This window comes from Lagopus leucura, unplaced genomic scaffold, assembly GCF_019238085.1.
Source record: "Lagopus leucura isolate 7727_CA_CO unplaced genomic scaffold, USGS_WTPT01 Super-Scaffold_739, whole genome shotgun sequence".
In the NCBI taxonomy this organism is placed as follows: Eukaryota; Metazoa; Chordata; class Aves; order Galliformes; family Phasianidae; genus Lagopus; species Lagopus leucura.
In genome coordinates, this window is record NW_024962255.1 from 13,041,572 (window position 1) to 13,064,066 (window position 22,495).

The 22,495-nt window shown below is 33.3% G+C and overlaps 1 protein-coding gene across 5 annotated transcripts in view; it reads left to right on the forward strand.

The window, feature by feature from the left end:
* Positions 1-22,495, forward strand: part of KCNMA1 (potassium calcium-activated channel subfamily M alpha 1) — a 431,920-nt gene that overhangs the window by 298,871 nt on the left and 110,554 nt on the right. For all 5 annotated transcript variants that reach the window (XM_042863223.1, XM_042863224.1, XM_042863220.1 and 2 more), the window contains 7 exons: positions 4,201-4,311; positions 6,179-6,284; positions 7,568-7,650; positions 10,632-10,701; positions 12,922-13,077; positions 19,199-19,308; positions 21,697-21,765. In XM_042863223.1, coding sequence (XP_042719157.1) covers positions 4,201-4,311; positions 6,179-6,284; positions 7,568-7,650; positions 10,632-10,701; positions 12,922-13,077; positions 19,199-19,308; positions 21,697-21,765 — 705 coding nt within the window. The remainder of the gene's footprint in view (positions 1-4,200; positions 4,312-6,178; positions 6,285-7,567; positions 7,651-10,631; positions 10,702-12,921; positions 13,078-19,198; positions 19,309-21,696; positions 21,766-22,495) is intronic.

Consider the following 22,495-nt stretch of genomic DNA (forward strand, 5'->3'; position numbering starts at 1 on the left):
GAAGACAAAGTGACTGATGCCAATAATTTGTTAATGAATACTGTTAGACTTTAGAATAACCCATTGATTTCAACCATGGCTGTCTGCTACTGGTATAAAAAGAAAGGATTTAGATGGTCAGTAGATGAAGTTATGATCAGGTCTCTAAGAAGACAGACAGTAAAGAGATTTGAGCACTTTTATTTGTTATAAATATTATAATGTTATAGAGATATCTAGATCAATAAGAACCACACTTCAGTTCTTTGACAAGTGAATGCCATGTATTTAACTGAATCCTGAACAGAATTTTCTATTTGTTATGATTTATTATGACAGATGAGTGACACTGAGTTTTTTAAAGTTCTTTTTACTTGTTCCAAAAAAATGGATATAATTTCTTTCAAAACAAGCTAAAGATTTATATTTAGTATTCTGTCCTCTGAAGGAAAAACCATGTAAAATCATTTCTGAGGAGTCCTATTCTCAGTGGTTCTGTTTTCATTTACAGTGCTATTTACACAAATTAAATATGTGTTCTCAGTGATCTCCTGTTGGAATTCTAGATGATTTAGCTTTTGCTCATTTCATTTTTTCCTTTGTGAAACTGTATTTGTGGTAGGTAGAGGTCTTCTGACAGTAATTCTATTTACTTTATAAGGAGCTAAAAAGGGCATCGTTTTTTATATGATGTTTCATTCTGTCTGTGTGAGGAAAAAAGATAGATATTGTAGAGAATTTCAGCTTTGTAAAAAGATTTCGTCACATAAGTGTACTAATTTTCTGTATTTGGTCACTCTAATAATATTTCAGAGTGATAAATGGATATGTGATAAGATTAGTCTGACACTTTCTTGATAGAATATACCCTTGATAGGCTTTGAATTCTCTGTGAAATGTTTTTGCAGCATCAGAATTGTGTAATATGGATTTCCATTGTTGTATTGAACCAATTTCACCTCTGATGCAGTTGTTCTGACAACTGTTACTTCACAGAAACCATAGTCTTACTGATTACTTAACAGCAAAAAGTGTCTGAAATCCTGAGTCCTGTTTTTCAATATAATGGGGAAAAATCTAAATTTCCTTTTTAAAGAACAAACAAAAGAATATCATACTTCTGAGGATTGTCATAAACAAAGCTTAAGTGCAAAGTTTAGACATTTCTGTCTGTAGAATCAACATTTTTAATGTAGTATTTTCCTACCAAAGAACTCCAGCCATAAAAAGAAGATATCCATTTTACTTGGTGCATGGAATAACTGGGTGGTGTTTGGAAGGGGAATGATTATTGGCACAAACAGAGGAAGTTATAAATCTTCAGATCATACACAGGACAGATTGGAACAATACAAACTCTCCAAGTTTTCTAAGTTTATGCACCAAATAACTCTCTCTGGGCAAGTAGGAAATCTGTTTTCTGTTTCTTCTAAGCAAAAATATTACTTATGGTGAAAAGAGTTTGTTTGCTTGTTTTTCTGTGGGAATTTTCAACCAAAAATTAATGTATCTCATCAGAAAATATTGTTTGAAAACCAGGAAAGTTTTTTTTAGCAATCACTATTTAGAATGCTTTTTTGGGCTGTACAGCAAGGACGAGAGTTGATACCAAAGTAGCCCAAAATCAGAGTAGTAATTAGTGCACATGGTAAAAATACCTTCTGACACTTTCAAAAGAATTAGTACGGATGCTCATGTGCAAATGTATATAAAAAAAGTTTTATTTTTACTAGATCAGATTATGTGAAACAACAGTGAATGAGAATCATAAGAAATAATAATTGTACCCAATACATTTGCTTTTAGTAGCAGATGTTTTGAGTAAATGACTTCTGGAGGTCTTTTCCAACTCCATTTAATCTGTATTATTAGAAAACCTATGCTGTGTCAGGAATACAACTCCATATTTTCTGTCCATTATTTATCATTTTCTTGACTCTAGATAGGCTCACATTCAGAAAGAGTTCTGAATAGCACTGGAGAGCTAGTGTAATGTAGTGTACCAATCTCAGTCTGTTCAGAATTTAACTCTAGTAAGGTACTAAGATTTTGAACATCTTTTCAGAATCTGAACTTGAGAATTTCTGGTAAATTTAATCTATTGGATGGAATTTCATCCATTTGGTAAGGAGGGAATCTAATCTACCATCTTCTGGCTGAACTGTGCACTCAATGCATGCACACACAGTTCCAGCAGCTCAGGTGATCAACCCCTTAGGAAAACTGAGGAAGACTGCTCAGAATGGGAATGCAGGTAGGGTTTTATGCAGCCTAAGGGCTGCTTCAATTTTGCCAAGCTGCAAATGTCCCAGATGAAATCTCTGAGGGACCCTTTGTACTAAAAAGGGATGAACTAAAATATTTTTTTTTTCGTTTTGTTTTCTGTTATTGTACTTACTGTCTTATATTACAGAAAAGCAATTAGGGATTGTTTAGTCTGAGAACTCAGCTGCATTTTGGACACAGTAGATGAAAAGCTTAGATAAAAATTGAACAAAATTTTTGGTGAAGCTGAAGCAGACAGTCCAGGTAGCTAGTTTATCAATAAAAGATAGGTATATATAGGATAAAATAAAGGTAATAAGTCATGTTAAAATTTCGTGTCATTATGTATTCCTTGCCTATTAAAAGGAATGAAACAATTCTTTTAGTTACTGTTTCTAAAACTGCCTATGAAGTGTAGTGATGTCACTAAGAAATCTTATAAAAGGAGAGTTCAAGGTTATCATATTTCTGAACAAACTTTAAAACTACCCTACACTATTTGTAAAGGTGGTACTAATAGAACAATATCATAAAGTGTACTGGACTGGAATAATACAGTTTCATTTTCCTAGTGACCTGAACCACTGCAAAGTAACAGTACATAATGTTTCTATTGTTCACCATATGGAGCATGTTGTTGATTTATTCTTTTCTCTGTGTCATCCTTTTTCCAGTGAATTCCATGCACCTTTCACACACATCACATCAAGCACCAAATTATGAAGCAAGTGCAGGCCCATTATATTAGTAATCATTGCTGCCACCTATTATTAGTTGTTTCCAGCCAATGAGATTGCTCTATTACTCAGTTGTTCACAAAATAGTTTTTATGTAATGGTGACTGGGATAGTCTAATTTTTACTGTTAGAATACTTTGCTTCATATTTGGCAGCAAAATTTGGACAATTTTGTGAAATTTTGCATTTGAAACATTTGTTTATAGACTATATGACTATAATGAATCTGGCTTTCTTTCTCTTAGTTCAGCAATTGCAACTGGATCACCTTGTCTGTCTTCTGTAAGCAATGTGATTATTGGAAGTATTAGTATTAGGCATGTAAAAATCACAGTCTATCATAAAATAGTAAGGGTAAAGAAGGTTGGGTTAAGTTCATTCCATGAAGAAAATTGTGAGACAGCATAGGATATCTTTATCAGAAAATGTATTTTGCTTTACAGTGATAAAGGAACAATGATCCATTAAGTCAGGAATTGTGCAGTTTCCTAAGTAGCTTCTTATTTAAAATGTATAATTCAAGAAGGTGTGTGTAGGCATGTGCTTTCCTCTTACAAGTCATCTATTCAGGTAAATCTGTTTGGTACAAATGAAAAACCGTGAAACAGAAGGAACCTATGTGAAATCTTAGTGTGTGCAAGCTGGAATGATACATTTCTATAATGCATCAAATAATAAGTTCTTATTTCAAAGTACATGCCATGTAGGTGTTAATATAGGAGAAAGATTCTTCTTTTACTGACAGATTTTATTGACAAGCTTTGCACTGCCTTCTGTGATATAATTCTCTGGTTTCATGGAAAAATGTAGAATAATTTTAGGGAGATTTATTGCCTTATTACATCGTAAAACAAAAATTTAAACTGGTAATTTCAGCAGAAAAGTTTAAGATGCAGATGAAAATCTGTGAAATAAGAGAAATATGATTTTAAAAGGGACTGATCAATACGGTGTATAAACATCTGTATAAATTATGTGTCTTGTTAAATGTGCACTTAACCAAAGACTGTAGTCTTTGCAGGTGAGAATGTAAATGTATTTTGAATTGCAAAACCTCTTTTGGAATTGATGTTTTACTTTTTTAGGTTCATGGAATAGGTGTTAGAGAGACATCATGAAAACTAATTCTCTTTCTTGGGCAATAAATTACCATTTTCTTCTTTATTTGCTTGCTTGTTTTACTTTCTTTGCAAGATTAACTCTCATTTTTCTGTAACAGGCACATAGTTGTCTGTGGTCATATAACACTTGAAAGCGTATCCAACTTCCTGAAGGACTTCCTGCACAAGGATAGGGATGATGTCAACGTAGAAATCGTCTTTCTGCATAAGTGAGTAATCTTTCAAAATAAGCCATCTTGTATATTATGAAAACTTATTGAATTAATGTATGTACCTTTGGGGAAAATATAGGATTTTCCAATGTCCAAGTGATTGTTAAGTTAATGTATACAATTTCTTTTTTTCCACTGGCAGAAGTTATTTTGAGAAAAAGAGTGTTTTTTGCAGTTATTTTATAATCCATTTTTAAGAACAGTAGTATGGGTATTTCAAGAAAATAGATTTCAGAGCCAGTCATATACGTTGTGATGTAGAATATCTTAAGACATATCTAAAATGAGAAGGGAATTACAAAATTAAAAAAAAAAAAAAAGTTCTCATAAATAGACATGAGAGTTTTTTTAAGTGGCAAATATTTCTAGTGAAACAGGCACAATTGGTAAAACAAGTAAAAGTAGTGAAAACCAGTGAATGGTATGAAATTATGGCATCTGAAAACACCTGTTTTCATTTCATTAGGAAAAATGATTTTGCATTGTAAAATATTTACAGAACAAAAATGCAGATGAAAATATAGTTTTAATATGAAAATGACGCAGTACTTGATAGTGAAGGTAGAAAGTAAATTCTCATCACTATAATAGTTGGTATTGCTCTTTTACCCAAATATACCCACAGACACAGTCTCTTAAATATTTTTTTATGTGGGATTTGGAAAGGTGTCTGAAGGTGGACATTGATAGTTGCAGCCTCTGCATTGCAAGTGATGCAACATGAAGTCTTCCTATGGGAGAACCTGTTAGAAATAGCCATGTGCTCAAAACAGTGACAGTGTAAGTAGTCTTTTCTGATCTGGAATAGCACCTGTTTAGATGTGCCAAAATCTATGAATAAGTGATAATTTTGCATTTAGTTGCATTTGCAACAAGTTCTGCACTTTTCTTCTTTTCAAAGAAAGTGATTAAAAAGTTTATAATTACTAATGATTCAACAAACTAATAATCAGCTCTTGCACTTTTTTTTAAAAATATTCATTCCTTTAAAACTAGACTAGACATGTTATCCTTGAGGAACAGCATTGTTTCTTATTTCCCCTTTCTTAAGTAGTAATGGGGATTGACTTTGAGAGGAAAGTGAAGATTCAGATTTCCACAGTGAAAATGCATGGTGACATGAAATGGGAAACTGCAAATGCATGTGAAGAAAGTTCAGCACCTGGTTACTTGTTTGTGCCTGTTTTTGGTGTTTGTTTGTTTGTTTTTGTTATGTTTTTGTTTTTTCCTGTGCTGTCATGGGCAAATATTTGTGTTTACTTGTTTTATTTTCTTACTAATTTAGCATTTTGCGTCAGAAATTTCTCAGGCTGTGGTTACGTAGCTATTGAATCCACTTGTTCTATTTGGTCATGTTTATGGCAAAATGAAGTGAGATTAAGCCAGAGAAAAATTAGGTTTGTTTTAATTCCAGCTCATATAGGCATCAAGGGATCCTTTCATGATTCCTTCCCTGGCTTGTAATTATTTCCCATTGACCTCTTTTATTTGTTGCAGTCAACTGTTTAGCCAGCAGTAGGTATGTGCAGGGGATGGTTGCCTTAATAGAAAAGTTCTGTGGAAAATACTTCCTCCATAGAGAGGATGTTTTCAGATGTTTGCATCACTGTTTCTAGATTCACCTCTGCATTCAGAGCACAGTTAATCAGACCAGGTGTTCTAGGGAAGCGTAAGCAGTGTAATATTTGTTTAAGTACTGTATATTCTTTCCACAGCACAGGAAAAGCAGTGAAAATGCAAAATGTATAAATAAATAAAAATAAATAAACGAGTCAGTTTATAAATAAAAGAAGAAAATGAAACTGTTATGGAAAAAAAGTGGCTTTTCATTTGTTTTTGTATTTTCTTCCTCTTCTCAATGCAGTATCTCCCCTAACCTTGAGCTGGAAGCTCTTTTTAAACGACACTTCACTCAGGTGGAATTTTATCAGGGTTCAGTCCTCAATCCCCATGACCTGGCAAGAGTAAAGGTAATATTTCTTCTGTTCTGTTCTGTTAACTGACTTCAACTTAAGTACTCATTGCATTATTTGATTAAAACAAAAATAATTTAAGTAATGGTAGCATTCTACAGGTAAACTCAAAGCACTGTTTTTCCATTTCTATTAGCTTATGTAATAAATTACAACGTTTATCCTTCCAGATATTATTTTCCTTGTATCTTTAGATTTACAAAGCTACAGTACCACTATGACTTAAGATAGATTATTTCCTATTCTATTGAACTCTAAGAATTTTTCATTGGATTTTAGTCATGTCTATTTAATGTTTGATATAGTAGATCGTTGTCTCAATTACTTATTATTTATACTTATTATAATTACTTAAAATACTATTGTCTTCATCAATACAATTAGAAAATTATTTTTCACCTGTCAAATCCTTTTCCCATTGTCTAGAATCCTGATAAAAACGCAACTTAAGAAACTTATTAGTTAAAATGATATATATGTGTTGTCTTCGTTGTAAATTATTTTATACTCTTAAAAAAGTATGAAGTTTAAAGGAAAAAAATGGCAAGGTGTCATTTCATGTTCTTTTCTTTTTCTCTTTTTATTTTTTTTCATTTTTCTTTTCTTTTTTCTAAATAAAATGTAACTTATTTTGGCCAAATAGATTTTAATGCAATATCAGCACTTTCTAGGTTATCATCATGTTTTCTATGCATTTTGGCTTTCAAATTGCTTAACACTTTGTAGTCCATCACAATTTGTATCTCAGTTCAGCAGAACAGAATTTTTTTTATATGCATTATGTTAAATAGGGTTAAGGTTTGTGGGAATGTAGAGGTCCTCTGAACAGATTAATTCTTTACTCATGCTGTGTGAAAATTCATTCTCTGAATCATAAGTTCAAACATCTCCTCTTTTCTTTAACAAGAAAGTACTTACATTCTCAAACAAACTGCAGGACTTGTGTGTGTAGTGTACTGATATAACAAACTTTTTATGGATTTAGAGGTCTAAAATTCAATACCTCCTTACAAAAGAAACATCTGTTAAAACCTTCTTGCTTTTACAAAGTAGTAATCAGGTAATTAAACTACCAAACTGATCTGAGGAAGCTTCACAAAATTACTGTGTGTATGTGAAGCTGTTGCCCAGCAACTATAAAATCTTGAAAATTTTGTCAGTACTGTAAACTGATATTCGTGCCTATGATAGGAGTGCTGTACTTTCTAATACTTTATGATGAATGAAAAGTTGGAAAAAGGGGTTGCTATTTATGTTTGCTGTGTTTTTTGGTGTCTCAGATAGAGTCAGCAGATGCGTGCCTAATTCTTGCCAATAAATACTGCGCTGACCCAGATGCTGAGGATGCCTCCAATATTATGAGGTAAACTCATTGTTTTTTAATAGGTTTTGTATTCTTAACTCTGATTAGCCAAATTCTGGTATCCAGATAGTCCATAGCCACACACCAATTTATAGCTGATCTGTTGGACTTGAAGAGCATCGCAAGATTTTCTTTAGAAGGCAGATTATAAGATTGCCTCAGAAGCTCAGAGATGAGGATGCTCTTAAGTTCCTTTTCTAATTTAGCTGCTTTAGAATCAGCATATGAGAAGAGAAAATGTCAAGAGAACAAACTAGACCAAAAGTGAAATTTTGAATCAGAATATTTGTTTGGAACTTTGTGTATTGGCCATTTTTACTCATTTAGAGTATCTTTCCATATTCAGATATGTTGATTGCTTTTCTTCCAACACAGTTCCAGTGTAATTGTATGAACTACTAACAATTTCTGTATTCCTCTCTGTTAAGTCAATGAAGTTTGATTTTCTCTTTTTCAGAAACTGCCTTTAAATCTCTATTTTCATGGCGTAGGAGATGCTTTCTAAAAATTCATCCTTTCAAAAGGGACATGAGAGCTCTAGGTAGCACCTTTTCTGTTTCTTTGTTATAATTGCTTACAGACCACTTTACAGAGTACTTTACAGTTCTCAAAGGGCATCCAAAATAGAATCAGCTGCATTTATTTGGCTTGTGATTACTGTTGCTCCAACACAGTAATTTATTAATGTTCTCCAAGTCCACTGCTTGGCACTATCTCTTGGATCTTCACTGGTCACTGCACTAATTACTTCAGAGTGCAGTTTGTCTAGACGTTGTGGAGAGGATGACAAGGCCGTGTGATCATTTAATAGGTCTTAGCATTGAAGTATTCATAGCTGCACAAAGGACCAACAGAATTGCATGTCCTTTCCCCTCATTTAATTATGCTGTGGCAACAATATGTTACAAAAATATATGCCCTGCAAAGGCTGGTGTTGATCATGAGACAGAAGGACCTTCAATCGCCTCATACCTTATTGCTCCTCAGTAAATCTGCTACTACAAGTAATTACTTCGCTTGGTGAAAGTGATTTATACACTTCATGATGGAAACTATGCAATAGTCTCCTAGCTCCATGCTCATTTTTAACACTTAAGACGAATGATGCTTATGTTAATTGACAGAGCATTTACAACATTAGGAACCACCAAAGCTTTGTCCTGTTTTCCTCCTCCTATTCTGTGAAGGAAGGTCAAAGGCTCAGTTAGCGGATGGGCATCTAGAGTTACAGTAAAAATAAATGAGACCAGTCTTCTTGTTTTTTAAAATCAAATGTCAAGGATTTGTCAAAAATTCTCTAACATGGAACTGATCATTGCAATTAAACAATTTTATTGGTCTGTCAGATATTTGCATTCCATGAGTTAAAGAAAAAGGAGGAAAAAAATTAAATGATAATGCTACTCCACCTTTGGCAAAGTTCACTGTGAACAAGAGATTTGGGTGTATATGGAAGGAGCAGGTCTTACAGAATTGTTAAGGTTAGAAAAGAACTCTAATATCATCTAGTCCAACAATCAATCTGTCATCACATGCTGTTAAACCATGTCCCTGTGTGCTACATCTACATGTTTTTTCAACACCTCCAGGGATGGTGACTCCATCACTTCTCTGTTACATGCATAGCCTGTTCCAATGCCTAATTTCATTTTTCTGTTTCAATGCAAAAATCATTTTTAGTTTTCATTGCATAAATGTATTAAAAGACTTTCAATTGCAGATTAGTGCATTCTTAAAACATTTACTACTTTTAATCTAATAAAATGCAGAGCTTTTATTTCAGAATTAAAATTCTCATGCATTTTCTTGTATTTAAATGAATTTAATTCAATAAGATTGAATGTTTAGTTAAATTTAGTAAGAATTCAATTCAGTAAGAATTGAAAAAATACTAGGAAGAGTTGGTTTTCTCTCTGAAAATAAAGTATAAATTGAAATTGTCCATATATCTTTTTAAATCCATATCATGACCTAGTTTTTGTATACTTGAAGCTCAAGCAAAACCAGAATTTTGCAAGATGTTTCCTACAGAACACTGCTGTAAACAGTTGTGGCATTGAGAATCTTGTGAGTCTGATGACTCTAAAGTAATTGACATTATTTTCCCTTTTGATTGTTTTCTTTTTTTACTTCAATTTGTTCTTACAGAACTGACTTTTTTTTTGTTTGCTTCTGTCTTTGATTTTGCTGAACAGGTTTTTTTTTTCATTTTTAATTGTATATTCCTCATTTCATATCACACTATCTGTTACTCAGTTCTAAATAATTATTCTTTGAATTCATTTTTGATGGACAAACAACGGGATATATGTTAACCTATTTTAATAATGAAGAATAGAGTCAAGTTGCAAATTATGGGAGTAGCCATATGTTTTTTAAATTTTGAGTTCAGATATCAGTTTCAGTATTGAGCTTTGACAAAATCCAGAAAAAATGAAGATGAATTTGCACTTGAATTGATATAAAATAGAATTATTACTCAAGCTGTTTAAATACGGTAAATGTCTAGCAACAGTAAAAAAGATAATAAGGGAGAAAGGAGATAAAAGAAAATTGTTTTAGACATATGTCATTGGAAAACTCAAGCAATTATATTGATTCAAAGAAACAATTACTAAAGATGACAATAATTAGAAGTATATTATTTGTTTAATGTAATGAGTAGGGTATCTTGAACAGAGCTGCTAAAACAAAAGTATTTTTTTTCCTTCAAATTCCATAAGGATACCATTCAACAAAGTAATTCCTGAAATTCAGTGTTCTCTAGTATTACCTGCTGATTATTAACTGAATTTGAATATATGTAGAGACTACATAGGTTTGACTTCAATCACCATGCTTTACAGACAAATAAATAAAAGAATACAGTTTTATCTGTGGGACGTGACAACACAGTGAAGTAGAGGTACTGGGATACGTGATCCAAATATCCTACTAGCTAAAATGCTATTTTAATTGTTTTCTTTTTCTTTTACTTTTAGAGTTATTTCAATAAAGAATTATCATCCGAAGATAAGAATTATCACTCAGATGTTGCAGTATCACAATAAGGTGATGTGATAACTATTAGTGTCTCTTTCTGCAATTTGTTTTGCTACATTGCACTCATGAACAATTTCTTTCTAGCGTCACTAATAATAAGCATTTTTATTTCCTTACATGAGCACCCTAACAAACCTTGTCACGTAGTCCTGTAACTAGTTAATTCAGTGTTATTTATATATGCAAGGGACCTTATCAAAATCTCTGACATTTATCAACCATCTTGGATATAATTCTCAAAGCTACAGTGTTTGTTGTTGCTACTGATTCCAGATGAGCTTTTAACCAGTCAGCATCCATAAATTTTGCCAAGCTTACTGCACTACAGCATGAGTGTCCAAATTTTTGGCTTGCCTGAGCTGCAAGAGGAATTGTCTAGGGCCACATCTATGGAGGCTGCTATGAAAGAAATGCCTTCTATTTATTTCCATGGGAAAAACGATGCAAAGAGCACAATAACAATATTTAGTAGAGCAAATTGTCAGCTACAAACCACTCTTCAATATGGCTACCATCATTAGCTATGCATTTTCACCAGCAAGGAACAAGAGTCTCCATGCTGCACTCAAAAATCTTCACTAGTGTAGGTGACACACAGTTGCTGCCCTGCAGTGCACAACCCACAGCTTCACTGTGCTCACATCCACTAATCTCCAGAGATGTTAAGTAACCATTGATGAATGTCAGTGAATGCCATTATTTCCACGTGCAGGAATTGAGTGACACACTTTTGCTTCATATGTACTCCCATGCCAGATACCGTTTAGTTAGACTGCCCCTGTGCTGCCACCTCTCTCATGGTAAGAAAATGTAATGGAATATTGTCTGGGAGGTTCAACCTCTACTGCTGTGCCTCTGCCTTTAATATCATGAACCAACATCATAAAATAGTAAGCATTACTTTCAGAGGAGCCCTCATAAGCTATATAGTACAGTTAATGTATATAAGTAACAAAATTTTATTTAATTTTTAATGTTTTTTTTTTTTTTTTTTAATTAAAGCATATAGAAAAAGAGCAACAAACATGTAAAACTTGTAGGATAAATGACCTTGCTTTTGTAAAACTAATACATCAGTCTGGTTTGATGGGAGTGGTTGCAATTCTTAGAGAGATCTCAAGGTGTGCATCAGAGATTTTTGATGAAATTTTCTGTACTTTGCCCTTCACAACAATTGGTCACATATGTACATTCTGCCAAAAAGCGATGATGTGAATACTGTGTTATTATGAAGGGAGGGATGTTTCTCTCTTGTACAAGGGGGCTTATAAAGCTCTGAGATGTAATCATGTTTTTGACTGCAAATCTGTAGATTCCATTTGAAAATTTGCTAGTTATATATTTATGTTGACAGAAAATTGAGTGAGAAATAAGCCAAAAAATTGTTGTTGTTGTTGTTGTTTTTTTTTTGCAATCTTGAAACCTATTCTCAAATTCCTGTATCACAATGGCAACAAATGCACATTTCTCTGGTCACAGGACTGTGTTTAGCCATTATATAAAAATCCTTAAATATAGTTGCCATAATTTAACACTGCACTGCACCCCATGGCCTGGTTTGAGCCTAGATGGGGTTAATAGCAGACTGATATTTGGTTGATGCTGAGTAGCAGTTGCAGGCCTTGGGCAGAGCCACAGCCATGATGGCATAGAGCAGGAGACAGGCCACAGTGCAAGCTATGCCAGGCTACTTTTGGCCTGTGGGCTGCAGATTGTGCATGCCTGCACTAAAGCTACCCAAGATAAATTGGTGGCTTCTAGGCAACTCAAGTGAAGTCATTTCTTTGTGGATAGCTACAAAAACACGTATTCTCTTATTGGCTGTTTATTGTGATTTTGAATTAAATGACAATGTAGACCAGTAATTGCCAAATGGGAAGGAGAAAATCAACAACACTAAGGTGAAAATTAAGGCTCACTCAGATGTAAGTATGGATATACTAATATATGTAGTATATCCTACATATATTCACAGGCATATATGTAGGATATGACTTGAGAAATGTGTAAGTTGACTATAATAAAAATATGCATTAAAGGTTGTTACACTTCCTAGCATAAAGTTAAATTTTAAGATTTTTGAAATAAATTTTCCTATTCAGAAAATGTCTAGCCAATAACAAAAGCATTTACTGCTATCTCCTCCAATACTGTATTCTATTTGCAGAAATATTTCTGCTTCTTCACTTTCTGGGTTTTTATGTATTTATTTATTTGTTTGTTTTATAGGCTCATCTGTTAAATATTCCAAGTTGGAACTGGAAAGAAGGGGATGATGCAATCTGTCTCGCTGAGCTCAAGCTGGGTTTCATAGCTCAGAGTTGCCTGGCACCAGGCCTTTCAACAATGTTAGCCAACCTCTTTTCCATGAGATCATTCATAAAGGTAATGTCTTGTCATATTAGAGTATGTTAAGTCTGCAATTCAGTTTGTCAGAGAGCTGAGTAGAGAATATGGCTCAAATGTAAAACAGATAGGAACACATTAATAGCTTTTGCAACACAAACAAACAAATAGAAATAAACAGCTTACCTACAGAAGATTTATTCAGCAAATGGGGAAATCAGCCAGGTTCTGCCAAACTTATATTCTTATTTGACAAGTGTTTGGCCATTAAGAGTGTCATTCATTTCTTGGAGGATATTTCTGGTCTTTTGTGTTGTTTTAAAGAAACTATGTGTTTATTTAAAAGGAAATCCCCTGCTGCTAAAACAAATATACGATTTATATATGTCCCATACAGTAAAAAAGTGTCCAGAAGAAAGGACTGATCATCTTGGTCTTTTACATTAAGTTGTTACTAGACCTCTGACTGTGACAATAAATAAAGAACATATGTTAGAGCTGAAGCCTAAACTTCCTTCAACATCATTTGTGTATTTGTTTCTCCTCATCCAAATAACTTTTCAGACTCAAATGGCAAAATTTTAACCCTGTTATTCCTACACTTCTGAGGCAGTCATACTAGTTCTCTGGACAAAGGCTCTGACTGTAGCAGTCAGTGCTCCTTTTCATGTGCTTCCTTCCTCATTCTTGGGCACTGATTCCAAACATCAAAGATGCATGATTTCCAATCTCTTGAGTGTTCATAACAGGACAGGCAGCACTGGAGTCACAAGGTAGGACATAGTTCACTTCAAGTTCATTGTGTAAGTTAGCAAAAAAGATCCCCACAAGAAACCGTGCCTTAAAAACCACACAAGAAAGCAACCAAAAAACCCACAAGGCCCAATATTATCATGTGAGAAGCCAGGAATATTCCTATAGGGATGCACGGACATACAGCAGAGAGTCTTCTGAGAAAATTATGAAATTTTTATTAAGATATCCTTTAAAATCCTTTCCAAAAACTGAGACCACAGATTCTTATGTGTCATAAATATTCCAGATTATTATATTCAGTTGAAAAAATTGCCTGTTTTCTGGACAAAAATAAATCCTGTCTCTTCACTTTTATGTCTGTAGTTAAACTTCTTGTATATCTACTCATGTTCAGGTAACAAAAGCTGTTTTATTTCAGTAAAGCCAAATTTGGGAACTACCTAAGATTCACATATAAGATAATCTTGTAATAATTTCAGTACATTGACAAATCAGACTATCTCAGTGAAAACAGTTCTGAGCTGAAAACTGAGCTTTTCAAGGCACTTTACCCCTTCACTAACGTAGAAACCATCATATTGATTATGAATATTCCTATATTTGTAGAACAAATAGAAAAATAGCAAAAAGTTTGTTTTAGAAGAAGAAATTAATGCCAGTTTTGCTGACATGCTCATTTACATCAATATACAGAGTTAGAGTAGGGTACAGATAATTAAATTAGGTTACTTTACATGGCACAGAAGAAATACTGTAAAATGCTGGGTAGACTGTGCTATTATTGGTTATGTCTACTACTTAACTAAGAATGAATTGTCCGGGAAACTAAAATGGATATCATCATTTTTGAGAAGGTTTGAGTGTTAAAATCTGAAACAGAATGAACGTCCAACAACAGAGTACATACATTTTTCCATGAGAATCCAAATCAACTAGTGATAGTAGAAGGTTTATTACTTCACTTAACTGAAAGGATACTCTTTGTGCAAGCTATCTCACTCTAAAAACTATTTGAAAGAGATAGCTATTACTGAGTGGTGTTTGTGAATCAAGAGTGTATTGTAGAAGAGCAGCTACGCTGATCGGAATTGTTAAGTACGACTCCTTTGAAAAGAAAGATGTGCACTTCCTAAGAGGACTTCTGCTCCTTTGCGTTTGGAGCTCTGAATTTAAGTATGTCAGAGCCTCCTAAATTTCTTGGGCAAATGTTAGTTGAGTCTAACACAAGTTAGGAGATTGCCAGGAAAATTTACTGAAACCTCTCTATTAAAAAATATATATAAAAAGAAAAAAACTCTGAAATGTGTGTTGTTTCCTCCTTCATCATAATGTGTTTAGAAAGCCATTTAATAGCCATAAATGTTTGAGCAGTCAAACACAAATGAACATGATTGATGGTGACATTGTACATGTTTAACTCATTATGTGTTACTTTACAGCAAAATGGTTTGTGTAAACAGTCTGCCCAGTATTAAAGCTAAAGTAAACTAAGAAACCTCAAAATATTATTTTTGTGTCTTATATTTTCCTTTTGGTTTTAGAGATGTAATCTCACATGGAATCTCCTATGTTCGTTTTTGGCATGGACCTGAATAAAAAGAAAATTAGCTCAAAAAGAATGTGTGATACAGTTTTAACAGAAAGGTTCTGTAAACATTTAAAGGAAAGAAGATTGTCCAGCAAATCTTGAGGGAAAAAATGTAGATGATGTTTACAACTGTAAACTGTATTTCAATAATCTATTCATAGCAGAAAGTGCTATTGTTGTATGAATAAAGAAGTTGTGACTCTTTAAAATTTGAAATGTGGTGCTTGAGTGTAACACAGGTTCATAAAATGAATAAGTTTTTGTGTAAGCATCATTCGAGGTCTGAAAAATGATCTAGAGCAGTTTCAGTTCTTTCAGCTATTTTGAGAGCAGGAATGTGGGCTCTTTTATCAACTGTGCTCACGCTCACATATATGTAATTCTCCCACTACATTTCTTTCTAATCTAGCCTGAGAGATGGACATATTGAAACTGCACAGATTTATGGCAGCCAGGTGCTTACATGCACTGATGGAATATGTTAACTGACTTTGTATTTATTTTTGGCCACCTAGGCAGCAATAGGTTGTTCTGAAGTGTGAGTCTGGGGTTTACTTGGTGAATTTCTTCTATGGAAAGAGAGCTTGAAGATGGGGGGGGGGGGGGAAGAGCAAACTTGTCTGTATATTGTGAAGCTCCTCAGGGGGCTGCATAATCAACAGAGTACTTGGTAATTAACATTTTTCTTCCTTTGCCAACTACTTCTTCCAGGCTTTAGGCCAAATACTAATGTAGCCTGTTTTCAAAAACATTTATTCTTTAAAAGGCCTGCCTGAATAGAATCTTTTTAATCATTTAATATAGCAACTAAAAACTGCTGTGGTTGAGAACTGTGTGCTGATTAGAAATAATGTCAATCCTTGGGGAAAAAGTAATATATTTGTCCTGGACTGAAGTCTACCACAGAGTGTGTTTTTCAGTCAGCTGTTTAAAGAGATCAAAACCAATCTGCCTTTTACATTGTGATTGGATAGAAATACTATTCTGTTTTTTAAATTTCAGCGTTATTTTTTAACAGTATGATTTCTATAGTTTTGAATCTAAACCCATTGAAGCCAGGCATCCAAGGAGATTCCCAAGATATCTGAAGTATTGCATCTCATAGTATTCAAGAATACTGTCTTTTTTTTTTTTAACTACTACAATATTCTACATTATCATGAGCAATGAAAAAGCACATAGATCTCTCATTTGAAACTAAAGCCAATCTGAATTAGTTATATGGTATTCTATAAAACAACAATTTTGGAAAATGTTCTTGCACACAGGAAGAACTGTGAGAATAGTTGGCTGAGGTTGAAGAATTTTTATTACACTTACAAGTGCTGAAGAGCACTTGTTACTTTTGAGTTAGGGAATCAATGGAATTGAATAAAGGGATAGTTGATAATTTATAATATTTAAGAAAATCAGATTATAAGACTGTAAACCTCAGAAGCTTGCAAAGAAAGTAGGAACTGGTTTTAGCCTTCTACGTATGTGTCAGATTTCAATACCAATGTCTAAATGTACAGTAAAACCAAACACTTGCACAAGCAATTTCCATGGACTGAAAGGCATTATGGGTGAAGATGGGGAAAGGTTTAATTTCACAAGTTCATTTCAGCTACCATTCAAGAATAATCCATTCTTATTTGCCCTTTCCTCTCATGTATGTAGTTGGGAAAACAAACAAACAGAGAAGTCCACCAGAAACAATGCTGTGGAGAACAGAATTGTAAAAGTAAACTTCAGTAGATCCTTAAGTCTGAGTTTAATGGGTGGCAGGATTCTTGTGTTATATGGACATAGAAGAAAGCATATCATAGAAGAATGCATATCATTTTTTAAACTTCAGTTTTAAAATCTTAACTTTAATTTAAAAATCCTACCAAAATATTTTTTTCTGTTTTTTTGATAAACAGAGTAGGCTGAAGAAAATTACATTAGATTTGCTGAACTCTGCAGGTTTGAATTATAAGCACACAAGGTATATAAGCATAACATGCCAAAACCAAAGCAGATACATTGAATAACTGAATCAACAAGAAACAGTAGGGATCTGTACCTGATTAAATTAAAAAGAATATATTTTTTCTCCTTACTGATCTGAAAGGATAAGTGAAATTAATTGTTAATAGAAGATATTTTCTTCATTAGTAATGTTCTATAGCATCTCATATATCAATGATTCTTAAAATTCATTTATTAGTATTTCACAGTAACATAAAAGAAAGTATCTTCAACATTGTAATGAATTTATGAAGGTAAATGTAATGCTAACCAGTATCTATGAATCTTGATCACTGCTTTGTAAATGAATTTTGTTATTTTCCAGTCCTTTTGTTGATTCTTGGCTAAGAATGTGCTTGTTACTTTATTTAAATTCTTCCTCCAAATTGAAACAGGTTGCTTAAAGAAAAGAAAGCCAGGGAAGAAATTAGAAATGAGAAATTGAGTGGAAAACAGCCTTACTCTTATTTTCTTTATGCCATCTTTATGCTTTTTTTCTCCTTGCACTTTTTTTTCCAACCCCAGGTGGTGTCAAAGAAAAAGCCATGAAATAGAGCATAAGTAACAAACATATTGCTATCATTACTGTTTTTTACCCAGTCTGCACTTTATCTGTTTTCTGTATATAAAGAGCTGCTGATCAGCAACATTTGCAAGTTTCACATAAATAAACGAGTTATAAAAAATGTGATATGACTTCTCTGTGTGTGGTGGAGAATAACACAATGCAAATCTTTTCTAGCATCCCACATGGTCTCCGAATGGTGAAACAATGTATATGGAAAAAATTTCTCTTGATTGTTTGCAGCCCACATGTCAGGGAGGAAATGATTTGAATCCTCTCCATATTGCAATTTGTTCTTGCAGGTTTTTTTTTTTTTACTTCTTCAGAACTGAAGTAACTTCTTACCTGGCAGCCTATTATCAGAAAAAAATAAAATAAAGTAAAATAAAATAAATAAAGTAAAATAAAATAAAATATAAAGTATAAAGTAAAGAATTGTATTTAATATTTCACTGACTTCTTTAGAAGTTTGCTATCCTTTTTCTTTTAAATATTCCTTTGAAAGAGTGATTTTTTAATTTTTTATTTTATTTTTTAATGACATAGCAGGAGGAAAAGACTGGTGAATCCAAAATTTAAACTAAGTATGTAGAACAAAACATATATAAAATACTACACAAATCATGTTTAAAATGGCTGTTGCAGTATATTTTTAATACTGAAAAAAAAAAACAAAAACCCACAATTATTATGTCACACCAAATTCACCAAAATCTGACTCGTTTTCTTTCAACAATAAAATGTCTGAATTTGGCAGTAAAGCTTTTCTTCAGTTTCTGTTCTGAAACACTTATGACTGTTGAAACCATTTCAGTATGTCTACTTCTCATTGTTTCCTGCTAGCTAGAGATGCAGAAAATGAATTTTCAGAATTTTTAATGATGTTTTTTTGTGTGTTTGTGTGTGCTAGCCAAGTTCTGAACAAGGTGAAAGCAATTGAAAAGTAGCAATATAATGCAACCATTTCACTAGAGAATTTTCAGAAAAAGAAAATAGATGTTTTTCCTCAAGCTCTCCATTTCCTTATTTCATGTCATGCTAAATGTTCCTGCCAATAATCAAGTGATTCATTTTTACATAGTATGTTTGATTGACTGTCCTTTTTCTTGGCAATATTGTCAAAATACTTGAGTGACATACCAAGATATTTACTTAAAAATGTATGCATGTTTAAAAAGTTGTTCATAATTTTAAATGAAGTTTTTCATTTTATTTAGATCTCTGTATCTATTTTTTTGTTTGTTTGTTTCATTTTTTAGATTGAGGAGGATACATGGCAGAAATACTATCTGGAAGGAGTTGCAAATGAAATGTATACAGAATATCTGTCTAGTGCCTTTGTGGGTTTGTCCTTCCCTGCAGTTTGTGAGTAAGTAGAAATACATACTATTAAGCATAATTATTTACATGCTTTCAAGTGAAATCAGAGATTTCTACAGGAGACGTCACTTTGCTACAGTCCTAATGTTGCTACATCAGATGAAATCAAATAAAGTAAACATTAAAATAATCACAGCATGGAAGTATTCCAAACATTATAATGCTGCTTTCTTATGAGATTTGGAATTAAGTGATTGTAAATGAAACCATAAATGTTTTCAGTGTTGGACAAATTAATCAGCAATCCATTTAAATTATTTACTTGAAAGAGCTGTCCTATTGTTTCTTTTAATGAATCCCATTCTTTGAGTAGTGTTTGTCAGCATCACTGTCTTGGCTTATGTCCCATTCCAAGAAAACCATTCATTAATTGAGACAGATTTAGTGCAGTCATATAAGTAGTGTGGTGTCCAGAGCTTTGTAGCACTGGTTGCAATCAAACATGTAGTATATAACCATGGTCTAAGCCATACTACTGTTTTAATTTTTGAGACTGAAAATACTTACATTTGTCTTACATTTTTTCTGTGAAAGACACAATTGTATGCTTAAGGTTGTTCCAGTACATACCATAGCCACAAGTATAGGACAGTTTAGCACAGTCATATTTTCACATCTATTTAATTAAAAGGTAAAATATTAGAGATATTAACTCTGCATTTGTCCAACATATTGTTGCATATTGTTGCAATTTTGGTACATGATCTATATTTCGATGTGGTATATTTTTATAACAGTGCTTGTCACAGAAATAGATTTCACTTTTGTGTCAAGCTACTAAAACATAGGCAAGGCTCAACATTTGTCTGCATTCTCTCTCAGCTCCAAAACAGATTATTTCTTTTGTGAGAGTATTCGAAGAAGTAGCACTTTCTAGTCTGATGCCAGATTAAGCCCCTGTCTATTGCAGAGTAAGACATCATGAATTCTCTGTCAGTGTTAAGTTCTTGCTTCTATATATGAATTGTTTTATTCAACTCATCTGAGAGGCACTTTTAGACTGTTAGGACCTAATCAACACATCATATGCTCACTACAGTTTTTTGCCTCTCTGAAGCAGTGATATTGGATCAGTCTATAGCAGTTTTTTGTTTTTTTTTTTCCTGAACTCTGAATTTTATTCAGTGTTGCAGACATGTCGGATTCTAGACCCCACAAACTTGAGCTCAGCTCAGCTAACAGCTAAGTCAGACTCTGTCCTGACATTCCTCTAAATAAAGTTTTCTCATCTTCTGTCTGTGAGTAAAATCAGATTTCATCTGAATCTGCCAGAGAAATCTCCTTATATTTTACATTTTCCTTCGAGCTCTCGCAGAAACTTTCCTTTGTCCCATCCCTGCAAGAGGCCAGCCATCCCCTCTGTCCCTCATTCAGCCAACATGTACATGCTAAATAGTCTCCTTAGACACACTTGTGAGACAGCAAGAGCCAGCATGTGAAAACAGAGGTTGTAAGTCTTATTGTGCTCCCTAATGCCATGTCAGCTGTCCAGTCACAAATATGAAAAGGCTGCTTCAGTAAAGGTCAGCACACAGTAAACTTCAGTAAACTCCGCACAGTTCTTTATTTCGTGTGTTTAAGTTACAGAGGTTTATGTTTCCATTATAATTATACTATAATTGAACGGTGCGTGGAAGAATGCATGACCAATTTCATAGAATAGGAAGCAAGTAGCATGAAATTTGCATATATTTCAATGATAACATTGTAAAATCACTGGTTTCTGGTTATTAAAAAAACATTGAGGGTTTCTTTGATTGCTCTCACAGTAGTTGTCAGCTTCAAACAAGTGTTGCTGTACTAACTCCACTCTCCAAGTTTATAAAGAATATTATACTTGTTTTAGTAAATTGCTACTAACAACTAAAAAAAAAAGAAAAGTGTATTAATGTATCAGCATGCATTTTCCCATGTGCTGGTCAGAAATAGCTTCCAGTTATGCTGTTTCTCTGTCATAGAAATTGATAAATGCTGACATACTATTAGTGTACTCCTGCTTTTGGCCAGTATATATACACGTTTTGTGCACTGCAATCAAAATATGACTAAATTTTAGCAAAGATTTGAAAAATTTCCTCAAGACATCCACTGCTATAGTCAAATGCAATTTTATGTTTTGAATTATGACAGTTGTTATTATATCTTAAGTAGATCTAGTAATGTAGTAGTGCTGCTTAGGATGTGTTCTCAAGTTGTCAGTTTATAGTACTTATGAAGAAGCATTTATTATCTTCAAAACAAAGACTTTAATATATGAGCTATATATGTTACTGAAGACTGGGTAAACATCTGAATGAGTGCAAATTCTCAGCCATGTCTATTTATACAATGTCAGTTGTGAAAAAGGTCTGACTCTTGACCTCTTGTCTTCCTGCAGACTGGTGTTTGCGAAACTAAAGCTCTTAATGATAGCCATAGAATACAAGTCGGAAAAAAGAGAAAGCAGGTACGTCCAAGACTACAAATTCTGAAGTAGGAATGCACTGTCAAGAATTTTGCCTGCTTATTTGAGAATAAACATAGATGTCCTTATACGTTTGATAATGTTTCAGAGTATAATTGTCATGCCATCGCATTACACCATTTTATGTAGCGCTAAAAGGCTTTTATTTCTGCTCTGTTTTTTCCTCACCCAAATCAATTTAAGTTATAATACTTAGTGTAAGGTAGGGGTACAGTGTTATGTGTCCACTTCCAGAAGTGCAATTCATTTTTATTTAAACAAAAACATACCTTGCTCAGTGTTTTTTGTTTATACTCTGTCAGCTTTAAGTGACAGTCCAACAGTCCAACAATTTACTGTAAATAGAAAAGTGGAAAGCAGGTGTGGTATCACTAGTAATTATGGTAATGTTTATTTCTCAAAATAAACATTTATAAAATAATTTAATATAAATCAGTTTGGAAGAGCCAGTCTTCATAGGATACAGGATATATGGAAATATAGAATAAACATTTATATGGTATCAGTTACGACAAAGGATTTATATATGAACACCATCAGGTAACTCAAAGTTACACGTAGTTTTGAAATTGCCAACTGATTGACACCTTTTTTATCTGAAAATAAATTTCCTGATCATAAATCACTATAAATTCATGGACAGAAAGTGTTTCTTCTTTTTGTACAAAAATTCTTCTACATGTGCTCTGTGACATGCGGAGGGGCGTATAAC